We start from the raw sequence: 21,431 nt of genomic DNA on the forward strand, positions 1-21,431 counted from the left end.
AGTATTGAAAATCCATACATACTCAATAAAATATCCCAGTCCCTTTCGGTAGACATTTTCCTCTGTCCATAATCCCTGGTTAAAAAACCAAGACTATATTCCTAAGTGATAGGGAACGGCACTCCAGTATTCAGGCAAAAAAACTAATTAACGAACTTTCCTGTAACAGTGGATTTTTCAGTGTTAAATCGATTAACAAAAAGAGTGTGCTGAACTGTAAATTGCCAGAAAAACTAGCTCAAAATACCAACTTCAAGAAATCCTTTGGTGTCCAAAATATGCCTGGGTTTAGATTAGGCAGATTTGGTGTGTCATTGTCGTGAGGCACAAAGTGGGGTTGGGGATTCATTTTCCTACGAGTGCAAACATTTGCTCAAAGTCATCCAGCCATACAGGATAAAGACCCAGGTATGCTCCAGAATAGACTTTACGACCTTTCTTTTCCAAGAACAGGCACATCAAACAGAGGGTGACAACTTCAAGATAACTGTGAATAATGCATAAATAAAATAAAGTATGCTATTCATGCAAAATATGTTCCTAATATGCCATACCGTAAGGAAACAAATTCCCTGAGTAAGGCATAGAGGATGTACTGTGACTACACTGCAGGAGCACCAATTATTTTTTAGTACAAATGAAGTAATCTAAATTGCTTTAAATGGTATTTGGCATGTGACATCAATGTATGTGCAAATATTTGGTTATTAACGAATGGCTGAAACTATCTAACATGCTGATCCAAATGCAGTCTTTAGGAGAATATTTTAGAAGGCGAGAGAAAACTCTGCTACAATGCTAATCCAAAAAGATGCTCTATATGAAGACTTTGGTTACTCCAGCAATACCCATCAGGCACGACAGAGCTCATTAATCAATGGTATAGGTTGAGCCTTTTGGATGTGCTGTGCCGTTACAGCTTTCCTTGCATAAAATATCTACTGTAAAACGTTGAACAAGAAATTGGCCATTTGTTGGTAAAAAACACATACTTTTTTTTGTTTAGGAGACCAGCATGCCCGAACCTGTTAACAACGAATGTCGGATTCAGTTCCTGAATTTGGCAAATGGAGACGTTAAAGTACATTCTGCAGGCGTAACCTATAACCAACCAAAGCTTTATGATAAGGTAAGTGTTGCATGTTGACCTTCAAGAGCACATTTTAATGTAAGTAAATTTCCCCCTTGAATGTTGAATACGTGTTTTTTCCACTGAGAGCCATAGCTATGGTACTGAACGCTTTTAATTAGCAATTTGGCCTTTTGTATGTCAGCATTTTAATTACTATGTGTGAGAGAAAATACAATTAGCAATTTAATAGTCGCTGTTTTGCCTGTTCGTAAGCACCCTATGGCACCCATGCTGTAGATGTTCAAGGGTGCCCACAGCTTCTGAAAAGTAGAAGCTAAAGGTATGAAAGTACCTTATAAAACCCCACAATGAAGCTCAGAATAATGTAATAACCTAAAGACAATGCCAATTCAAAATTACCTTCGCTATTCAAAGACATATATCTCTGAAATGTATTCAGACATCACAGGCACACTTCGTCTTATTTGATGCTTGTCATAATGACAGGCTTTGGGAATAATGAAGGTGCAGGATATTATTGCTGAACCATTGGAAGGGTATTGAATAAAAACCAAATGTGAAAAGGCCCTTTGTGTAGGAATATATAGGATCCCACATGAAAAGTGTGTCACATGCCTTAAATGTTAAAATTACACAGGTAAGTATTTATATTTAAAAGTACTTAAAATTATAATTAAAAAAAGAAAATAAGGCGAAAAAGTGCATATATATATATACTTTTCACATGTACCTTTTGTAGCTTTAATTACTTTAGATTTAAATATTAATTATTATTGAAAAAGGTGCATGTTATATATATTTATATATATATCTATATATATATATATATATATAGATATATATATATTGTACACGCATTTTTTCAGCTTTAATTATTTTGTAAAATGTATTATTAAATGTATTATTATTTTAAATACTTTTAACCATATATAAATATGTCTGTAATATTACATTTAGGGCCACAATATTTTGCACGATATTTTGTACTTTATGTTGTATGCGTGTGAAGTCGATATTTATGTATTGCAAATTGTTTATGTTGATATTATGTCATGCAAGCTTTTGAATGCAAAGGCAGGAATCAAAGTATTCTTGAGATAAAATGTTCTAATTAAAGTGTATGTCTTTGGGGAGAACTGGTGTTTAACAGCGGGTTTTGCTTAATAATTATAACAACATTTAATAGACGACTGCATGCAACACCTTGACCAGCTACTGTTATTTTTAACTCTTTGATTATGAAAGTTTGAATAATATATAAATCATAATTGCCTCATTGTATAAGTAACACAATGCTGAAGAGTCCAGCATAGCTTGTAACACCTTATTTCTAAAGTTAAAGTAATTCACCCACATTTATTTCTCTTTAAAAGTGAACACAATGTAAATAAACAAAGTCCTCCACTTATTTAATAGTAACATATTTGTATATTCATACTTTTCCAAATCCTCTGTAAACTGATTCATATTAATAACCTTTGTATGTTCGGCATGTGATAAACAGTAGCACTGATATTAGCCTAGGCAGCGTTTTCCAAACTGTGGGTCGTGACGAGCTGATTTCAGGTGGGTTGTGAAAGAGCAATCAATAGGATTCCTTTACAGTTTCTATTTATCTTGCCACATTTCCTGTGCTTCAAAGACAGAGGTTAAAGTCCAGGCTATATTTTCAGAAAAATTGGTTCTTATTGTTTTAAAATGTGGAGTGGCGTTTACTTTTTTTCTCTTGGTTGGAAAGTGGGACAAGTTTTTAGAATGAACTATGAGACAATCTTGCTGGGGAACAGGGAGTTTGAAACACCGAACAACATTTAAAAACCAGTAAATTAACTGTACACATATTTCAGAATATATCAGCAGTTAGGAAAGCAAAAATGAAGCACATTTTTTTTTTATTCTGACGTGTGATCGAAATAAAGAATTGAATAGGATCAAAACAAATCAAGGCACTTTTGCTTGGTGATAAGCAAATGATAAATGTTTGAAATTGGGGGCATATGTACAAGCCCCTTTCACCACCGAAACGTCACTTTTTGTGACATTCCTGTGGTGATAGGGGCCTTGGCTTATGTACAAGGCAGCTTAAGCCACTTAACGTGGCTTAACACTGCCTTGTACATAAGGCACCCTTTCACGCTATGTTTAGCATGAAAGGGGCATGCAGTGGGTGTTGTGGTGGACGTTCCACCGCAACACCTATTGTATTGGACGTTGCCCCCTATGGATAAGGGTGGCGTACATAGGAGGCAGTGCCAAAATTAAGACCAGGAAAATCCTGGTCTTAAGTTGGCGAAACGAGGAGAAATGCATTATCTCTCTTTGTGTTTGCTTTATCCATGTGTGTTGCCTTGTGCAGCACACATGGAAAAAGCTAAATGCCATTGTTTGTTTATGTACAGGAAGGTGCCCCTTCCTGTACGTAAACAAACCTTTTAAAAAATGCCACTTTGTAACTTTCATGTGTGTTGCATGAAAGTTACAAAATGGCATTTTAGGATTGTTTATGTGCAGGAAGGAACACCTTCCCATAAATAACCAATTCACACAGACACCCTTGCACTCTGTGGCAAGTGTGCCTGCGTTGGCGCTAAGTTGTTAAACTTAGCGCCATCGCTGGGGGAAACGCAAGGCTGCACCACATTCTTGTAAATGCGGTGCAGCCTTGCGTTTCTGAAGTGGCGGAGCGTGTCGTTAAGCCCAGGAGGCTAATGATACGCTCCGCCACTTCATTGTACATATCCCCCTTGGTCTCTAGTTGGCAGAGGCAGGCACCCTGTGCAAGTAGGGACCACAATTCTAGTCACTGTAAATCTCAACACAATCATAAAGTATCCTGTGCTCACCCTCTTGTAGCTTGGCCCAGAGCAGACAGGCTTAACTTAGAAGGCAATGTATAAAGTATTTGAGCAATATCTGATACAGCAACACAATGAAAACACAACAAAAAGACTCCACAATAGTTTAGAACAAGCATTTGCAATGCAATAGGTCATGCATTTGCAAGAGGTTAAGCTATTCGGATTGTAAATGACAATGCCTTTTATTTATGTTTTAAAAATCAACACATAAATAAAAGGCATTGACATTTACAGTGCCAATAGCTCAAACTCTCACAAATGCAAGACCTATTGCTTGTTCTTTATGTTTAGAAGACCAAGCATATTACAAAACACAGCGGTACTTGCCCTGCTACAACCCTGCCGAAAAAACTAATGCTGCTGAAGCTTCTCCTGCTGCTTTCAGGAGATAGATGCCCCATAAAATACTGGTCCCTTCAGCCCTCTGTACTTTGAAACATGCTTACTACTGGTGAGGTGCTGCAGTTGCCTCCTCACAAACACAAATAGAAAAGGAAGGCAGGGATGGGGCTGTGGAAGCTCAATCTGACACTGGACTCGATCTGGCCTGCTGCTGGAGAGTCGAACAAGGAGGCACTATATCCGCCGCAGCTTCGGCCAAAATACCTGCTTTAGGGAAAGTAAAGCTTTAGAAAAAAACATTTCTCCATTTCTTTGCTTTTGAAGCAATGGCAGCAACCACGTTTTAGCTTAAAATGTTTAAAGCTAAAGCGCGGGTGCCAGCATTATAAAAAAAGTAAATACATTTGAAAAAACATGCGGCCAAGTTTGGGATCGCAAGGAAATAAAAGTAATGTGCAGCGCCATTATGAGTGCTAAGGCTGCCACACTAGTTAAATAAATAAAGAAATAAACCATTGTGGGAGAGCTTGTCCTACCTGCAAAAGCAGGCAGGAGAAAGCCCTTCAGGAAAATAGTGCTTGAGGGATTCAATTAAAACATACCATGTAACACTACAAGTAAAATGGCTAGTCCTCATGGGAGGTAACAAATGCAGACAAGGCGGTACTAAGGAGGGACTAACAAGTCTATTAATGAATCGGAAGCCAATATTTACAAAGCACAATGACACAAGCCAATGAAAAATATAGGCGAGAATGGGCAGAACTACAAGTCCATACCTTAATACAGCATGCCTCACTGAGCAGCGCATGCGCTGCCCAGGCTAAACCTAAAAATAGAGAATATTTATCTAATTAAAAGAAGACCAACCTGACAAAAATCCAACATGTAGAAGTTGAGAAATTGAATTTCGGAGAAATAAATACAGTAAAGCGCTTAGAAGCAAGTAGCACTGCAAAGGTTACTTTAGGTCACATTGGACCAGGGCAAAGTCAAAATTCTGACCGACCTCGTGGAAGTGCAGGCCAGCTACAGGCAAGTACATTTCCTGGTCTCTGGCAACATGGGGGCATATTTACAATGAAAATGGCGAAGCATGTCGTAAGCCCAGAAGGCTAACGACAGGCTCTGCCACTTCCAAAACGCAAGGCTGCACCATATTCGCAGGAATGTGGTGCAGCTCTGCATTTCCCCCTGCGTTAGTTGCCTAGTGCCAACGCAGGCACCCTTGCACCATAGTGCATCGGTGCCTGTGTTGAGGGGAAGATTGTTTATGTGCAGAAGGTCCCCCTTATTTACAAGGCACATTAAGTGGCTTAACGCGGCCTTGGAAGCACACATGGAAACAGCAAAAATGAGTAGTCTATGCGTGCCTCACAAGGCACAGCCTCCTATTTACGCTGTCTTTGTAGATAGGAGGCAGCGTCAAAACAATGGGTGTTGCGGTGGAACACCCACCACAGCACCCATTGTCCTCCCCTTTCACGGTAAATACAGCATGAAAGGATGCCTTATTTACAAGGCACATTAAGTGGCTTAACGCGGCCTTGTAAATACGGCAATGCCCCTATCACCTTCACAATAGCACTGAAAGTGAAATTGTGGTGACAATAGGGGCTTGTAAATATGCCCCAAAGTGCGTTGATCTTCTCCACGCAGTGAAGGGAATCCATCGGTTCAAATTTACATAGGCTGTTTGATGCGTTGCAGTTGAGCCTCGTGGATCGGGATCTCGGTTTGGCATTGCATCATCGTTGAACTTTGTAATCGGATTGATGCATCAAAGTGGAGTCTCTCAGTCGGAACCTCGGATTGGCACTGCGGCGTTGTTGAACAAATACCACATCATCGTCGAGTTGTGCAGAGCTGAGTCTGGATCGGCACTGTATCAGCGTAGAAGGGACCTGCATTGGTTCCGATTGCGCAGTGGTGACGAAGCATTAATTTTGTAGCAAAACAGCTGCAGACCAACTTCTGAGGCCCAAAAATTGGAGAGGGCACCTCAGGCAAGGGTTCACAAAAGGCAGGGAAAGCAGCATCAGCAGAATTGCAAGAAGTCTTTTTTTTTAAACATCTTTTATTAGCATTTTTGTGAAGTAAACATTTCCACATCAGCATCGTACAACACCACTGAGCTTAGGGCAGGACCAGTACAACGCTGCCCATAGTACACAGTTGAATATTCAAAGCATATTCGTGGTACATCATTAACGTTTCCAGCATTGGGCACATGCAAAGGATGAGCGATTCACAGTAATACACATATAGCAATTGTTCTCCAATGTCCGCATCTATCTACATACAGTCTCTTCTGAGCGTAAAGAAACAAACCCTCTCACCAGGTGCATTTGCCCTCCAATCCCGGCCACCCTCGTACAATTAACACCTATTAAAACACACCACGTCTAGTGGCTACCTATCGTACCCATCTCTCTTCATAGTCCTCCTATACCTCATCTCACCACTTCTCGTGGGTGCGCCAGTAAGTAGCATTACAATGGTGCCCATATATCCCTGGGCCTAGAGGCTATCGGTATCAGTTCCGCATATGTCAATAGTCTTTCCTGAAACATTACTAAATCATTGATTCAGTCCTTGAACTTGGGGGCACGCCCCCTACCCCAGCAGCACGCCACTCTTCTCATGGCCATGAGGAGCGCCAGCGCTGTGTATTGTCGGTGCTCGGGTCGAAGTGATTTAACTTGTCCCAATAGTGCCATCTGCGGTGTAGACACCACGGCGTATCAATCATTTCGCTCAATGCCTGAAATACCTGTTCCCAGTACTCGTTTACCTCCAGGCATCCCCAGGCCAAATGCAAAAAGTCCGCCCCTGCTGCACGGCACCTATCACAGCTATCATCCCCTCGTAACTTGAATCTGTACATTTTGGCCGGAGCATAGTACAATCTGTGTAAAAATGTATAATGAATTATACGAAGTCTGCTACTAGCCGACACACGCTCTGTTTGTAGACAACCCCATGTCGACTGCTCATCAGTCATAACAAGCCCCAGCTCGTCATCCCATTTCCTGCGCGAATTCGGAGTTGCCGCCTCCACTTGGGTATGGACCGTGTGATACAACACCGATACCAGTCTTTTGGGTGGGTCTCTCTCAAGTATGAGCTGTAGTGGAAGTAAAACCGGCGGTTCTGCAGGAAACTCAGGGGTAATTGATCTTAACCCAGCCTTCAATCTAAGGTATATAAACACATACAGCGGTGTCCTTTGCAACTCTGGGAACATGTGATCCATATTGCGAAATTGGTCTGCGTGGTATAGGTCTCCCCAGGTATGTACCTGAGTCCACCGCTGGAACTGCTTAAAAACTCCCTCCTGCAATAACCGCATGTCAGGGTGGTATGCGAGGGGCAATAGGGTAGAGTATATCATATGCAAATCTAGCATGTTCTGTATACGATTCCATGCTGCTATAGTGCCCGTAAGTGCATTGGTCGACCTGTCTCTATTCTTTGCTACTACATATATTGCCCCTTCTATTGGGGTGGGGTGTGCCAGCCAATGTTCTGCTGCCACTTGTGGCATATATGTCGGTTGCTTCACCCAGTACCATGCATAGTGGGCCTGCGCGCACGTAAAGTATAACTCAAAATTTGGGATACCGAACCCTCCCTTCTCCTTCTCATAAGGTCTCGTCATCACCTCCCATTGCAATCTAGGTTGCTTTCCTCCCCATACTAGACGTATCATCTCTGATTTAAGCGATTTAAAAAAGAACGCTCTGGGATAGAAGGGGATTTTCAGGAAAAGATATAATAGCCTGGGCAGCACCACCATCTTAATCAGCGACGCCCTTCACAACACCAAAACCCTTGTCCGCTAGAGTAATCTGCAAGATTCCATGTAACAAAATACATGCTTACAGGGTTTAGCAAAATGTGAAACAATCCACCCTTAGAAGCCTATTGTCTTTAATACAAGCTTTTCACAATAAGTAAGTAAGACCTACTAGCTTTGCCATTGCTTTTCATTACAAACAGATCACAACTAAGGAATGTGACATAACTTTTCACTGTAAATCGATAAGACCTCTAGCTTTTTCCACTGGTCTGACACTATATATAACACACGCGACCCTTGACCCTGTTCTGGGCCGGTCGCTCCACGCACTGCGCACATTCCCCGTGAGTGAGCCCAAGCACCCCCTGCTCTGCCGAGTTCGCCGCTGCCCTGCAGCTGAGTTCCTGGGCCTCCTATTCTGTAGTCTGCCCCTGCATTTTGTTATCTGTATTTCGTAATTTGTTCTCTGCCTCTGCATTTTGTTGTCTGTATTCGTAATTTGTTCTCTGCCTCTGCATTTTGTATTTTGTTTTCCTGCCTCTGTGTCTTAACTTCCTGCGCTTGTTTTCCCCCTGTTTGCGCCGCTTCTGTGCCCTGCCCCTGCCGCGTTTCCCGCCCTTCTCCCCGCCGCTGCTCCCCTGCGGCTTCGCCCCTTTTCTTTTTTTATCCCTTCCCATTTGCCGCCCCGCTCCCTCCTCCCAGCTGCTCCTCCCTCCCACTTCGCCATTTATGGCGGAGTGCACGCGCACGCGCAGCGAGCACGCGCAGCGAGCACGCGCAGCGGGCGCGCCGATTGTGCGCCGAAGGCGCGCCAAAGGCAAGCCCGTCTACGCCCGTCTGCGCCCGCCTGCACCTGGACCGCGCCCAGCGCCAGAACCCCTGGCCCCCGCAGATGCCATCCCACCTGCCGGACCTACGACGCCGCCACCCTCTACGCACTCAACACCGGCCGGATCCCCGGATGCTACCGAGAAACCCCGAGGCGCACCCACGGACCCTTCACCTGCAACTCCTGCAAATTCGCCTGCATCCGGACCTGTACCGCACCCGCCAAGCCGAGCACCAGCAGCAACCACCTGAAGTGCATCCTGCTCAACACCCGCTCCGTCCACAGACACGCCGTGGAACTCTGGAACCTGCTCGACACCACATCTCCAGACGTCGCCTTCCTCACGGAAACATGGATGAACGCCTCCTCAGCGCCCGACATCGCCATCGCCATCCCGGACGGATACAAGATCACCCGGAGGGACCGCGTCAACCAGACTGGAGGAGGCATCGCTATCGTCCACAAGAACACCATCCTCATCACGACCAACTCCGACGACACCCTCACAGCCGCCGAACACTTCACTTCCAGATTCACACCAATCCCAAGACCACACTCAGAGGCACCCTCATCTACAGACCCCCGGGACCTCGCACACAATTCAGCAAAGACATCGCAGACTTCATCAGCCCACACGCCCTCTCCTCCGCTGACTACATCCTCCTAGGGGACCTCAACTTCCACCTGGAGAACAACAATGACAACAACACCACCACCCTGCTGGACAACCTCGCCAACCTCGGACTCAAGCAACTGGTGAACACCCCCACCCACTACGCCGGCCACACTCTTGACCCAGTCTTCTCCTCCAGCAAGTACATCTCCTTCAGCCACTCCACCGGACTCCACTGGACAGACCACAGCTGCGTCCACTTCAGCTTCAGAAGGACCATGAACCACCACTACCCGCAACAGGTTCCCCGCAGGAGCTGGAACAAGATCACCACCGACCAGCTCACCACTTCCCTGAACCAGAATCCTCCAGCCAGCTCAACGGACCCCAGCCAAGCAGCCAACAACCTCACACAGTGGATCACCAACTGCGCTGACGACCTCGCACCCCTGAAAAACCACCCCTGCAGGCCCAGCAACAAGAAAGCTTCCTGGTTCAACAACAATCTCATTAACTCCAAGAAGAACTGCCGCACCCTCGAGAAAGTCTGGCGCAAAGACCCGACTACAGACAACATGACTGCCCTCAAGTACGCCACCCGCAAACACCACCAACTGATCCACACCACCAAGAAGATAGCATTCAAGGAACGACTGGACAACAACTCACACAACAGCAAGGAACTCTTCAGCATCGTCAAAGAGCTCTCCAACCATAGCGCCGGAACCAAAGACATCACCCCCTCGCAAGAACTCTGCGACTCACTCGCCTCGTTCTTCCACAGCAAGATCGTCGACATACATAACAGCTTCGACACACAGACCACGCACCCAACCACCGAACTGACGCCCCCCACCACCACCCTCCGCGCCTGGACCCCGGTCGGCACCGTAGACACCATCCACACGATGAATACCATCCACTCCGGATCACCAACTGACCCATGCCACCACCACGTCTTCAACAAGGCCGACACCGTCATCGCACCCCAACTCCGGGACATCATCAACTGCTCCTTCAACACCGCCACCTTCCCGGAGAGCTGGAAGCATGCGGAACTCAGCGCCCTCCTGAAAAAACCATCAGCAGACCCCACCGACCTCAAGAACTACCGCCCCATCTCGCTCCTCCCTTTTCCTGCCAAAGTCATCGAGAAGACCGTCAACAAACAGCTTGCCGCCTTCCTTGAGATGAACGGACCCCTCGACCACTTGCAGTCCGGCTTCCGAGCCAACCACAGCACCAAGACCGCCCTCATCGCAGCCACTGACGACATCCGAGCCCTGCTCGACAACGGGGAAACAGCGGCCCTCAACCTCCTGGACCTCTCCGCAGCGTTCAACACTGTCTGCCACCGCACCCTGGCGCAGCGCCTCAGCAACATCGGAATCCAAGAGAAGGCACTAGAATGGATCATCTCGTTCCTCGCAGGAAGAACCCAGAGAGTCCGCCTCCACCGTTCAGATCCGAGGCCACCGAAGTCATCTGCGGCGTACCGCAAGGATCATCACTCAGCCCCACCCTCTTCAACATCTACATGAGCCCCCTCGCGGCCATCGCACGCCAAAACAACCTCAACATCATCTCCTACGCCAACGACACCCAGCTGATTCTCTCCCTCACCAACGACCCAGCCACCGCCAGAACCAACCTACACGAAGGGATGAAAGACGTAGCCGAGTGGATGATGAACAGTCGCCTGAAACTGAACTCAGACAAGACGGAAGTCCTCATCCTTGGATCATCACCCTCTGCCTGGGACGACTCCTGGTGGCCCTGGGCAACGCACCCAAACCAACGGACCACGCACGCAACCTGGGCTTCATCCTGGACTCCTCCCTCTCGATGACCAGATAAGTCAACGCCGTCTCATCATCATGCTTCAACATCCTACGCATGCTCCGAAAGATCTTCCGATTGATCCCCACCGAAACCCGGAAGACGGTCACCCAGGCACTCGTCACCAGCCGACTGGACTACGGAAACACCCTCTACACTGGAACCACAGCCAAACTACAGAAAAGACTCCAACGCATCCAGAACGCCTCCGCACGACTCATCCTGGACATCCCCCATCACAGCCACATCTCCAGACACCTGAGAGATCTGCACTGGCTCCCCGTCAACAAGAGAATCACGTTCCGACTCCTCACCCATGCACACAAGGCTCTCCACGACCTGGGCCCCAGGTACCTCAACGACCGCCTGACATTCTACACTCCCACCCGCCAGCTACGATCGACCAGCCACGCCCTCGCCGCCGTTCCACGCATCCGAAGAGTCACCATGGGAGGAAGATCCTTCTCCTACCTGGCATCCAAGACGTGGAACTCCCTCCCCATCCACCTCCGCCAGACCCAAGACCCCTTCTCCTTCAGGAAGCAACTCAAGACCTGGCTTTTCGAGCAGTAGCAGACCCCCCTCCCCAAGTGCCTTGAGACCCTCCGGGTGAGTAGCGCGCTATACAAATCTCTTGATTGATTGATTGATTGACGCCTACTGAATTGTACACAAATTGGCAACCATCAGGCATTCATTTATAAAATTACAACTGTGTACAAAATTACAGTTAGCAAAACAACATACAACCCCTCCTAATAGAACAAAGAAGAATCATCACAGTGAAATTATGCTCCCTGGATTTGTCAGAGTAGGTGACCAACAACACCAAAACCCTTGTCTTCTATGGCAATCTGTGAAATGACATGTGACCAAATATATTTCTTCAGCCCACAACATACTGTGATAAAAATCCACTTTTAGGGGCATATTGGCTAGACCATGTGCTTTTCACAATAAACAAGATAGCCTACTGCATTTGTAATAACTTTTCCTAATAAACAGGCCAGGCCTATAGCATCAGGTATAACATTTCCCTCCACACCAGTCACGCCTATAGCTGTTATCATTGGCTTGTCACTCAGGCCTATTGTACTGCACATAATCTTTTCCTCACGGCAACTACCAAGCATACAGTCACAAATTTGTGAATGTATGCAACATTACAGTTGGCATAGCAAAATAATATCTCTCCTAACAGGGCTCAACAAGGAGGTTCACAGTGCAAATAATCTATACTCATAGTTTTTCAGCGAGACCAAATAATCCATGAGATTTCATGCGAGAAAAAAAATATTTCTAGGCCTTAATTCAGAGTAATAACAATCCACCCTTAAATGCCTATTGACTTTAACATGCACTTTTCACAACCAATATGTTAGGTCTACTGCCTTCATAATAGGTTTTCATAATTTAGAATAAGACACAAGGCCTTCATCATTGTCTTGTTACCATAACCAACTGAAGCACATTGTAATGAGTGCAAGCTTTCTACAAGGCAACTATTTGGCATGGTAAACAACCGTTACCCCCAAACTTTCTCCCCGCAGGGATTCACAACGCGTTTGTTACAACGACCGCGTTGTGATTCCGCATACCATTACTCCGCAGTCAGAACAACGACTTGCGGAGGGGTGGGAGGTGTTGGATTTAAAATCCAACACCTTCCCTGGTGTCTGCACAGACTGGAGCTGGAATAGTAAATTATACTATTCCAACATCCAGTGCCCCCTCCACAAGTCGTTGTTCCGACTTGTGGAGTAATGGTATGCGGAATCACAATGCGGTCGTTGTAACGACCGCGTTGTGATTCCCTGCGGGGGAAAAGGCTGCGGGATTTCGACATAGATTCCTTTGGCATACAGTCACAAAAGTACAAATGTATACAAAATTATAATTAGCAAAGTAAACTAATATCACTCCTAGGAGCCTCTGAAGGACTAATGTAGTGCATATCTTCTATCCCCAGAGTTTGTCTGGGTGGATCACCCACACCAAATCTTTGCCTACAAAGATAATCTGTGAAATTCAGTGTAACAAAATATCTGCCTAAAAGCTATAGTACAGTTTAATAACAATCAATCCTTAAAAGCCTGTTGTTTTATTGCATGCTTTTTGCATTAAAATGGTCAGGTCTTCTGCCTTTGCCTTAATGTTTCATTATAAACAGATCAAACATATGACATCTGGCTTGTTTTAAATCAATGAACCAATGAAGCCTTTACACTTTTACACTGGCTTTACAGTTTACCTAAAACCTACTTATTCATGTGCACTAAACAGGAAACCTTCAAGAATACAGGTATAAAATTACAGATGTATAAAAAAGAGCTTGTAAAACAAAATACAACACCTCTCAACAGAGCTTAACAAGAATCATCACAGTAAAAACTCCCATGGTTCATAAGAGTGGAAGGCCAGCACACAAACACTTGGCTGCTACAGAGATGTGTGGTTTTGCATGTAACAAAATACCTGCCCATAGCCTGTAACACAATGTGATAATGATGAATTGTTAAAGGCTTACTGGCTTTAACATATGCTTTTCACAGGTAATAAGCTAGACCATCTGCCTTTGTCATAATGTTTCACATAAGCTGGACAGACCTGTGACATCAGACATAATATTTCCAGTGTACCAAACAGACATGAAGCTTATCACCATAACCAACTCAGGCTTAAAGTTTTGAGCATAAGCTTTTTCCACAAGGCAACCATCAGATACACAATCATAGCATTATAAAAGTATCGTAAATTTCAGTTGGCTACCCAAAATAACTTAACATAACACATCTGTATTTATAAAGTACACTTTCACCCGTAGGCATCTAGGCACTGAATAACAGATATTATTGTTGCCCAACTCAATGGTACTCATTTTATCATCCTCAGAAGGATTAAAGGCTGAGTGGACCCACCGGGATTCGAATCTGTGACAATGAGGTTGAACACAGGCCCCTACAGTGGACGCTTTAGTCCACTAACCCATCAGACCCGGGCAAAAAAGCGTTGTTTCTAAGATGGCCTAACAAGAATTTGCACAGAGCAAACCTTCTATATACATGGTTTATCATACTAGGTGACAAACACCAAAACCATTGCCTATTATTGTAATCTTTAAGATTCTATGTAACAAAATACCTAGCTGTAGGCTTTAATATAGAGTAATAATAATCAACTCTTAAAAGCCTATTGACTATCACATATTCCTTCCGCAATAAATACATCAGACCTCAAGCCTTTTTCATAAAATGTCATAATAAACAGATCTGGCCTATAGCTATGATCATTGGCTTGCCCATATAACCAAGTGAATTGAGTATAACCTTTGACACAAGCAAAACAGTGCAATACATGCAGTCTTTTGAGTGGAAATAACATGTGGGTAAAATCTAAGCTCTCCTCTCTGCAGGACACTGAAAGCTCTTTTTTGGTGATCACATAAGGTCATGTGACAATTGCACTGTCAAGCCATACCAAAGAATCCATGTAGGTTAGGGGAGCCCTGGGCTCTTACACACAAAACTGCATTCTGGTCTAAAGTTAATGCTGCCATATAAAAACAAACATCTATATTACCTAGTTATCTAAGACACTTTCAACATAACAATCTCATACTCCACTTTGCTCTCTCTGCATGTGTACTATTTTTGTCTGATCAGGTGCAGATAGCCCTATGTGGTCGCAGGAAGACACAGGCACTGAAGGGCTCTCCGCCAATTTAAATACCATTCTCCTCCCAGCATGCAACTTGTCCTCTAAATACACATATACACTTCTGACAGCTGGCTGTGGGTGTGAGGGCAGATAAAAGGTATGTGGGTGTTAAAACTCATGTCACAAGAGTTGCCATGATGTGTTCCATAGTTTGTGCTAGTTTACGATGTGGGTTTGGGCAAGGAGGCGGGGGAGGAGTGGTGTAGTGGGTGATGGAGGTTGTTGAGGACGGGCTCTGAGGAGTGAGACCATGGGCCCTCAAGTTTATTTTATTTTATTTAGTTCTCGGCTGAGAACAACAAATATTTAATACATAATAAAATTCCTTTAAAACGTGCCTATAAAATGATAACATATCTTCCTAGTACAAAGTTGAAAAAGACTTTAAAAATGTAAACATATTGTAACATACAAATTAATTAGGCGGTACCTTACAAAGGGAGATCAGGTTCTGAACCGAATTGATTTTGCATTTTGTTCGAATTGGTTGTGTATACCTTTTTCTAGCTTCTACAACTATCAAATTTGGACAATCAAAAAACATATGTTTCAAGTCTTGCTCCCCGCCATTGCATAAATCGCAGGAACTACTGGCTTTTTCTTTTGGGAGCCATTTGTAGGTGAATGATCTTGGAGGAAGTATCCCAAGCCGGAGTAATATAATCAATTGCCTGACACCGTGCTTTGAGTTAAAATAAATATACTGCTGTATTTTCTTATAAGTAATAGTTTCATTATATGTTTTATACAGTTGCAATTTGTAACACTGCTGTATCTCAAGTTCGAAGCTTAACCTTGGTGTTAGGTGTTTTAAAAAGGGCTTCAACTGAGCAGAAGTCCAAGATTGCAGCAAATCAGTATTAGCATTTGATATTTTAAAAGCAATTGAGACATTCCTACAGAATATATATTTCAGCAATCCTTGTTCAAATGTCTCTATTTTTAATAGGGATTGTAGGGTTCCTTGTTCCACATGGATGAGGTTATATGCCCATCTTATAATATTAGTGATTCCTCTGGCATAAGAACTAACTAGTGAGAGTTCGAGGTGAAGAGCAGGTACAGCTTGGGACATCTTACTTAGTTTCCGGAAGACTTTCGCTTATTTCAGATCCAGATGTTTCCATTGACTTAATGGAATATATTCGAGTGCATATGATAGTACTGGCGGGATCTTAGCACTATATACTTGAAGGAGAGAGGAAAAGTGCCTAGGCCGTTTGAGGCGTATAATCGTAACCTTTTTGGCTCAGGTTCTGTATATCAAGCAGATTTTGCAGAGATTGTGAAAAAATTCTCCCTAGGTATGTGTATTCATTTACCACTTCCAGCGATTTTCACCCTAGAGTCCAGTTGTATTTGACAAACCGTTTCCTTCCTGAGAATGTAACTATTTTTGTTTTGGTAATGTTCGGTATTAAATATTTTTCTTCCTTGTATTTATAAAGTGCTTGCAGATTCCTTTGCAGACTAAATGGCGTTAAATCTAAGACGACTACATGGTCTGCATACAACATGGTGTAGATTTTGTGGGATGAAATTTTGGGTGGGAAATTGCAGACTTTTAAAAGACTTTTGGGCAGATCAATAAAGATATAGGAGAACAGTATGGGAGCTAGAAGGCATCCTTGTCTGAGGCCGTTTGGTGTAGCTATTGGGCTTGTAAGACCAGGGCCCACATTTGATTATACACTTTGTGTTAACAGATCCTTGTATTTGATTTGATTTGATTTGATTGGGAGATTTATAAAGCGTGCGCATGCCCGAGGGCGTCTTGGCACAGCATCGCCCTTTATGCAGCATCACACCCATAATTTTGTCAGAGTAAAAATGTCCAACATAGGCCAAGGAGGGTTGGATCCTTGCTAGAGAGCTTCAGCATAAACACTAGCTCTGTAAATTGGTTCTATTTAAAGTAACTGTATGTACATATATTTTGCGTGATCATGAAATTCTGGCATGGACCCAGTTCCGCCTAGTGGACTTACTCTGGAAACATCTGAAAAGAGTGCGGTAATAACTGTACATCACGGCCAACCTTCTGTAACATGGTGCAATAACAACTACGTACAAGTGCTGACATTTTACAAATTACGTCACCCTATATCAACATCTGCCAATGCCAGGACAACACAGATCATGTTACCTTTCCTGCCATTTGTCAGAACATAGCTTGTTAATTATTCACTAACAAGATGCAGTAATAATAGTAGAATGCCCAGGCACACTACACGTTTGTCATTCTAAGACAGCAAGCAGTAATTGTACAATGCATGGGTATACATTCTATGTGATGCATGTCCATCATAGTGGGGCAGTGAGCAGTAATATGTTTCAATGATACATGTCAACTCATGTTTAACATTCTTTGAAAGAAACTGCAAAAGGCAGTCCAATGCAGAGGAACACACAATGTATGTTTCTCTCATTTATTTTGATTCAAAAGGTTGTAATAACAGCACCCTACAAGCTTCACTCCATTATTATGTAACACTGTGTGGTTAAACCAGTACAACACACAGGAGTTAATCTACTTAGGGGCGGGGACAATACAGTAATCGACTATGAGACAATGGGTAACAATATGCCCCATGACCAGCCACCCACCCAGGACTACTTTTTCAGAAGACAAAGAACTGACTGAGGACGAGCTGAGTTATCTGGGAGTATACGTATCCTAGAACGCATGCTCCCTGGCTTAGTAACGACAGAGTTGGGAACTTCATGTGACAGAATGCAAAATATGAATTGACAATGAGATGAGCAAGTTCTGCCACTCGCTTGAAATAGCTTGAGATCTATTGCACTACATTTCCCAGAATATACCATGATTCACTCAGTAAAGCCTTTTGGTCACACTGCCTAGACCAGCATGAACATAATAATAAAACCATCCAGATGTATCAGTACTTTCGTTTTGAAAAAATAATGAATGATGTATTTCCTTCAAGATGCTGCTAAGTCATTATGGTTGATGCAGTGGCCATTCTGAATGAAGCGAAACCCTTTGGGAGCAAATGAAAGTGCAGAAGCACTTTTTGGGGGGAGAAAGGATATAACTTTGTCTCAATCAAATACTGTACTCCTGGCTCCCAACATATTGAGGGAGCTAAAGCTCCTCTTCTTGTAATTTTCACATGGTTGCCTGGCGACTGCTGCATTGTCAAGCCAGACCATAAAAATCAAAATGATCCTATCTGAGACAATATTTTCAGCTAAACATCTAACCCCCTTAATGAAGAACTCCTTCCTGAGCCTCCTGAATCAGAAGAGGGAAATTCTATGTAAACATGAACAATATCCTCCAAACATTTACACCTATAATCACACTTAAATTTAGAGCAATCACAAAGCACATCAAATGACATCACTTTTTCAAACCAACCCAATGTTTAAACTGCCTCATTAATTTGCTGTCAAGTCCAGCAATAATTGAACCAAACCATATAAAAACACTGTCTTTCTATAGTGACTTCAAAGACATCTGGGCCTCATTATGAGATTGCTAGATTTAGGCCACAGAGATACCGATTTGTCCCATATGTAGATCTTCACCTTGTAATAATGGACCAGGAGTTCCTGCAGCAACTAAACGCTGGTGTAGGAACACTGTAGCACTTGTAGTCAAGCAGAGCAACACCCCCCCTTGTGATAACACTCTGCACAACTCGTAATGGGGCCCCTAAAGTCCATCAAGACTGTGGCAAACACAGTGCAACAAATAAGTGGAATGACCTGCTACACATAAGAGCCTCCTACTCTCTTCTTGAATTCTACAAGAAGCTGAAGACATGGCTTTTCGAGTAGTCTAGTCTAGATTCACATCTCCTCAGTGCCAGGATATCCTCCGAGGGGATATTGTGCTCTCCAAATCTAGATAATATAACATACCATAATATAAGAATGTCTTGGCAATAAAAAAATCTCTTATCTCTGGCATTAGAGTGCAAATGCTTCCATCAAGCAGGATAAAGGGATAGCCATTGATGAAACATAATACACTTTTCTGCAGTACTGTATCACTTTTGAGCTAAAAAGTGATCCAGTACATACAATTGTGATTTTGATATGTATGCGAATATGGGTTTGAATGCTATCAACTCCCAAAGCTTTAACATGCATCTGCCACTGTAATTGACAAGCAAACCACATGTGTTTTTTTGTGCAGGATCCAGAATATATCAAATGGAAACTGGGAGACAAAGCAGAGAATGCACTTTTTTTGTTCACATACAATGGAAAGAATGCAAGTTGTTACACTCAACTCCACGAACGAAACGTCTACAGTCTAATCATTTACCCAGTGAATGCAGACCTGCATTGCAAACTTGTAAGTTCTTGGGTTGACTTCCTAAGTCAATAATGTGCATGTCACATGTTCTCCATAATCACATGACAACCTAGCTCAGATGTCAAAGCCTGCCCTGTCATTGCTGACCTTTATTTTTATCTGCTAAGAGCTTGAGCCTGGTTGAGTATTGCGAATTATATCTCTGTAATATTTTTTCCTTTATAAAGCAAGACTGGTTGACATGTTGGAAGTGTGATTAATTTGCTAGACTTTTGAACGCTCACAGGAGTCATAATTAAGAAAGGCTAATTGAAAAACATTATGCAGGTTTACTACTGATTTACAAGTAAACGTATATTAGAAATGTGTAATTTGCAGATGTGCACAAAAATTGTAAAGTCCACTTGTTACAACTCAATTTTATTTAGTAGATGTTAATGTACCAAAAAAATGACAATTCATTCAACTTTATTGATTTAGACATCTTCTGAGAGCAATATTTTAGGATGAATACAAAATCTATACATTTTTATAAAATTTCACAAACCATAAACATAATTTCTTTTTAAAATAATGATAAAAAAGATTTTAAGAATGTATACAATTTGTAACACACAAATTCAGTTGGGGGGATTTAATTAAGACAATCAGGTCATCATTAGTTAGTAGATTATATCTAGAACTATAGGTTTTAAAAAACACAATGCCTAGCTTCTATCAGTTCTTTATTGGGACAAATGTATAGCACATGGGCTAAATCATGGACTCCTTCTCTACATAATCCGCATAATCTTGTCTTCTCACTTGAGTCACTCCAGTGTTTTGAATAGGAGTTTAGTGGTAAAATTCCTAGACAAAGCATAATGAGGCAGCATTGAACGCTATGATCTAGAGTATATCTCAAGTATTTTTGGTAACTCATATCCTCTAGGTTGGCCATATAAGGCCTATAGTGTGATAACTGTGAACAGTGCTCCATATCTAGGTCAAAACGTAATCGCAGAGTCATGTTTTTTGAAAATAACTTTAGGTGACCAAGACTGTAAGAGTGTTGTAGTGCATTGAAAGTGCTCTAAGCTGTTGTGAAAATGTTATTAAAAGTATGATGGCTTATTCTCACCCTAAAGGTTTCTTGCTGTAAGAGGACTTGTAAAGAGCCTTCTTCCCAATGCAAAAGATTAAACGTTCATCTAATTATGTTGGCCAAAGTTCTTCAATATGTACTAGCTATGAAAATCTCTAGATGAAGTGCTTGACCTAGTGTAACTTGGCTCATTGAGTTACTTTTCAGAGTAATTTCCCTTAATTTGTATTCAGAATATGCCATTTGTTTAAGGCAATGTATTCAGATGCATATGACAAGGTAGAGGGAATTTTGGCTTAACAGATTTTAAGGAGGGAAAACTTGACAACATCAACTATTTATTTGCTCATTTATTATACTATAAATATGTATGCAGAAGCCCTGACTCCTTGTTTAAATAACACACAATAAGAGAGCAGTCAGGCTTGCAGAGATGGAGTAAAAACAAAGAACTTGTGATGAAAGAGGTGGTGGAAAACGTGAGTAAGAGGGGGGGGTAGACTTCCTCTAATGATTTCATTTAGTGTGGTTAGATGCTGTAAACCACACTAAAAATGCAGGACATCCTCTCAACTGTATAGTACAATGAGGTAAAAAACAGAGAAATAGTGAGTAGAGCAGAACCGTATTAGGAACCAAAAGCAGCCCTGGAAAAAATGTTTAATCCAGCCCGCCCCTTCCTCTGTCTTTCTATATATTCATTCTCTCTCAATCTTTCTCTCTCTCGCTCCGTTTGCTCCTGTTCCAGTGTTACTGGGCCCTTTATCATTAGATATACTTTCTTAGCAGTATCCCTTCTGACACTCACTTGGTCCTCCGATGGACCTTGTTTTGTGCCGATGGTTGCACATAGAGGATCTGTTATCAGTCTGTCCAATAAGGACCAGGAATTGGATTGCCAATTTACAAGTTAATACCCAAATTTATACATATAACTCTTAAGACCAGACTATACAAGTAAAG

At 42.8% G+C, this 21,431-nt stretch overlaps 1 protein-coding gene across 1 annotated transcript in view; it reads left to right on the top strand.

Annotated features, from left to right (window-relative positions):
• SLC15A2 (solute carrier family 15 member 2) overlaps positions 1-21,431 on the top strand; it is a 603,602-nt gene that overhangs the window by 424,267 nt on the left and 157,904 nt on the right. The window contains exons 16-17 of the mRNA XM_078682022.1: positions 1,007-1,129; positions 19,262-19,423. Of these exons, the coding sequence (XP_078538148.1) occupies positions 1,007-1,129; positions 19,262-19,423 (285 nt within the window). The remainder of the gene's footprint in view (positions 1-1,006; positions 1,130-19,261; positions 19,424-21,431) is intronic.

Source organism: Lissotriton helveticus, chromosome 3_1, assembly GCF_964261635.1.
Source record: "Lissotriton helveticus chromosome 3_1, aLisHel1.1, whole genome shotgun sequence".
NCBI lineage: Eukaryota > Metazoa > Chordata > Amphibia > Caudata > Salamandridae > Lissotriton > Lissotriton helveticus.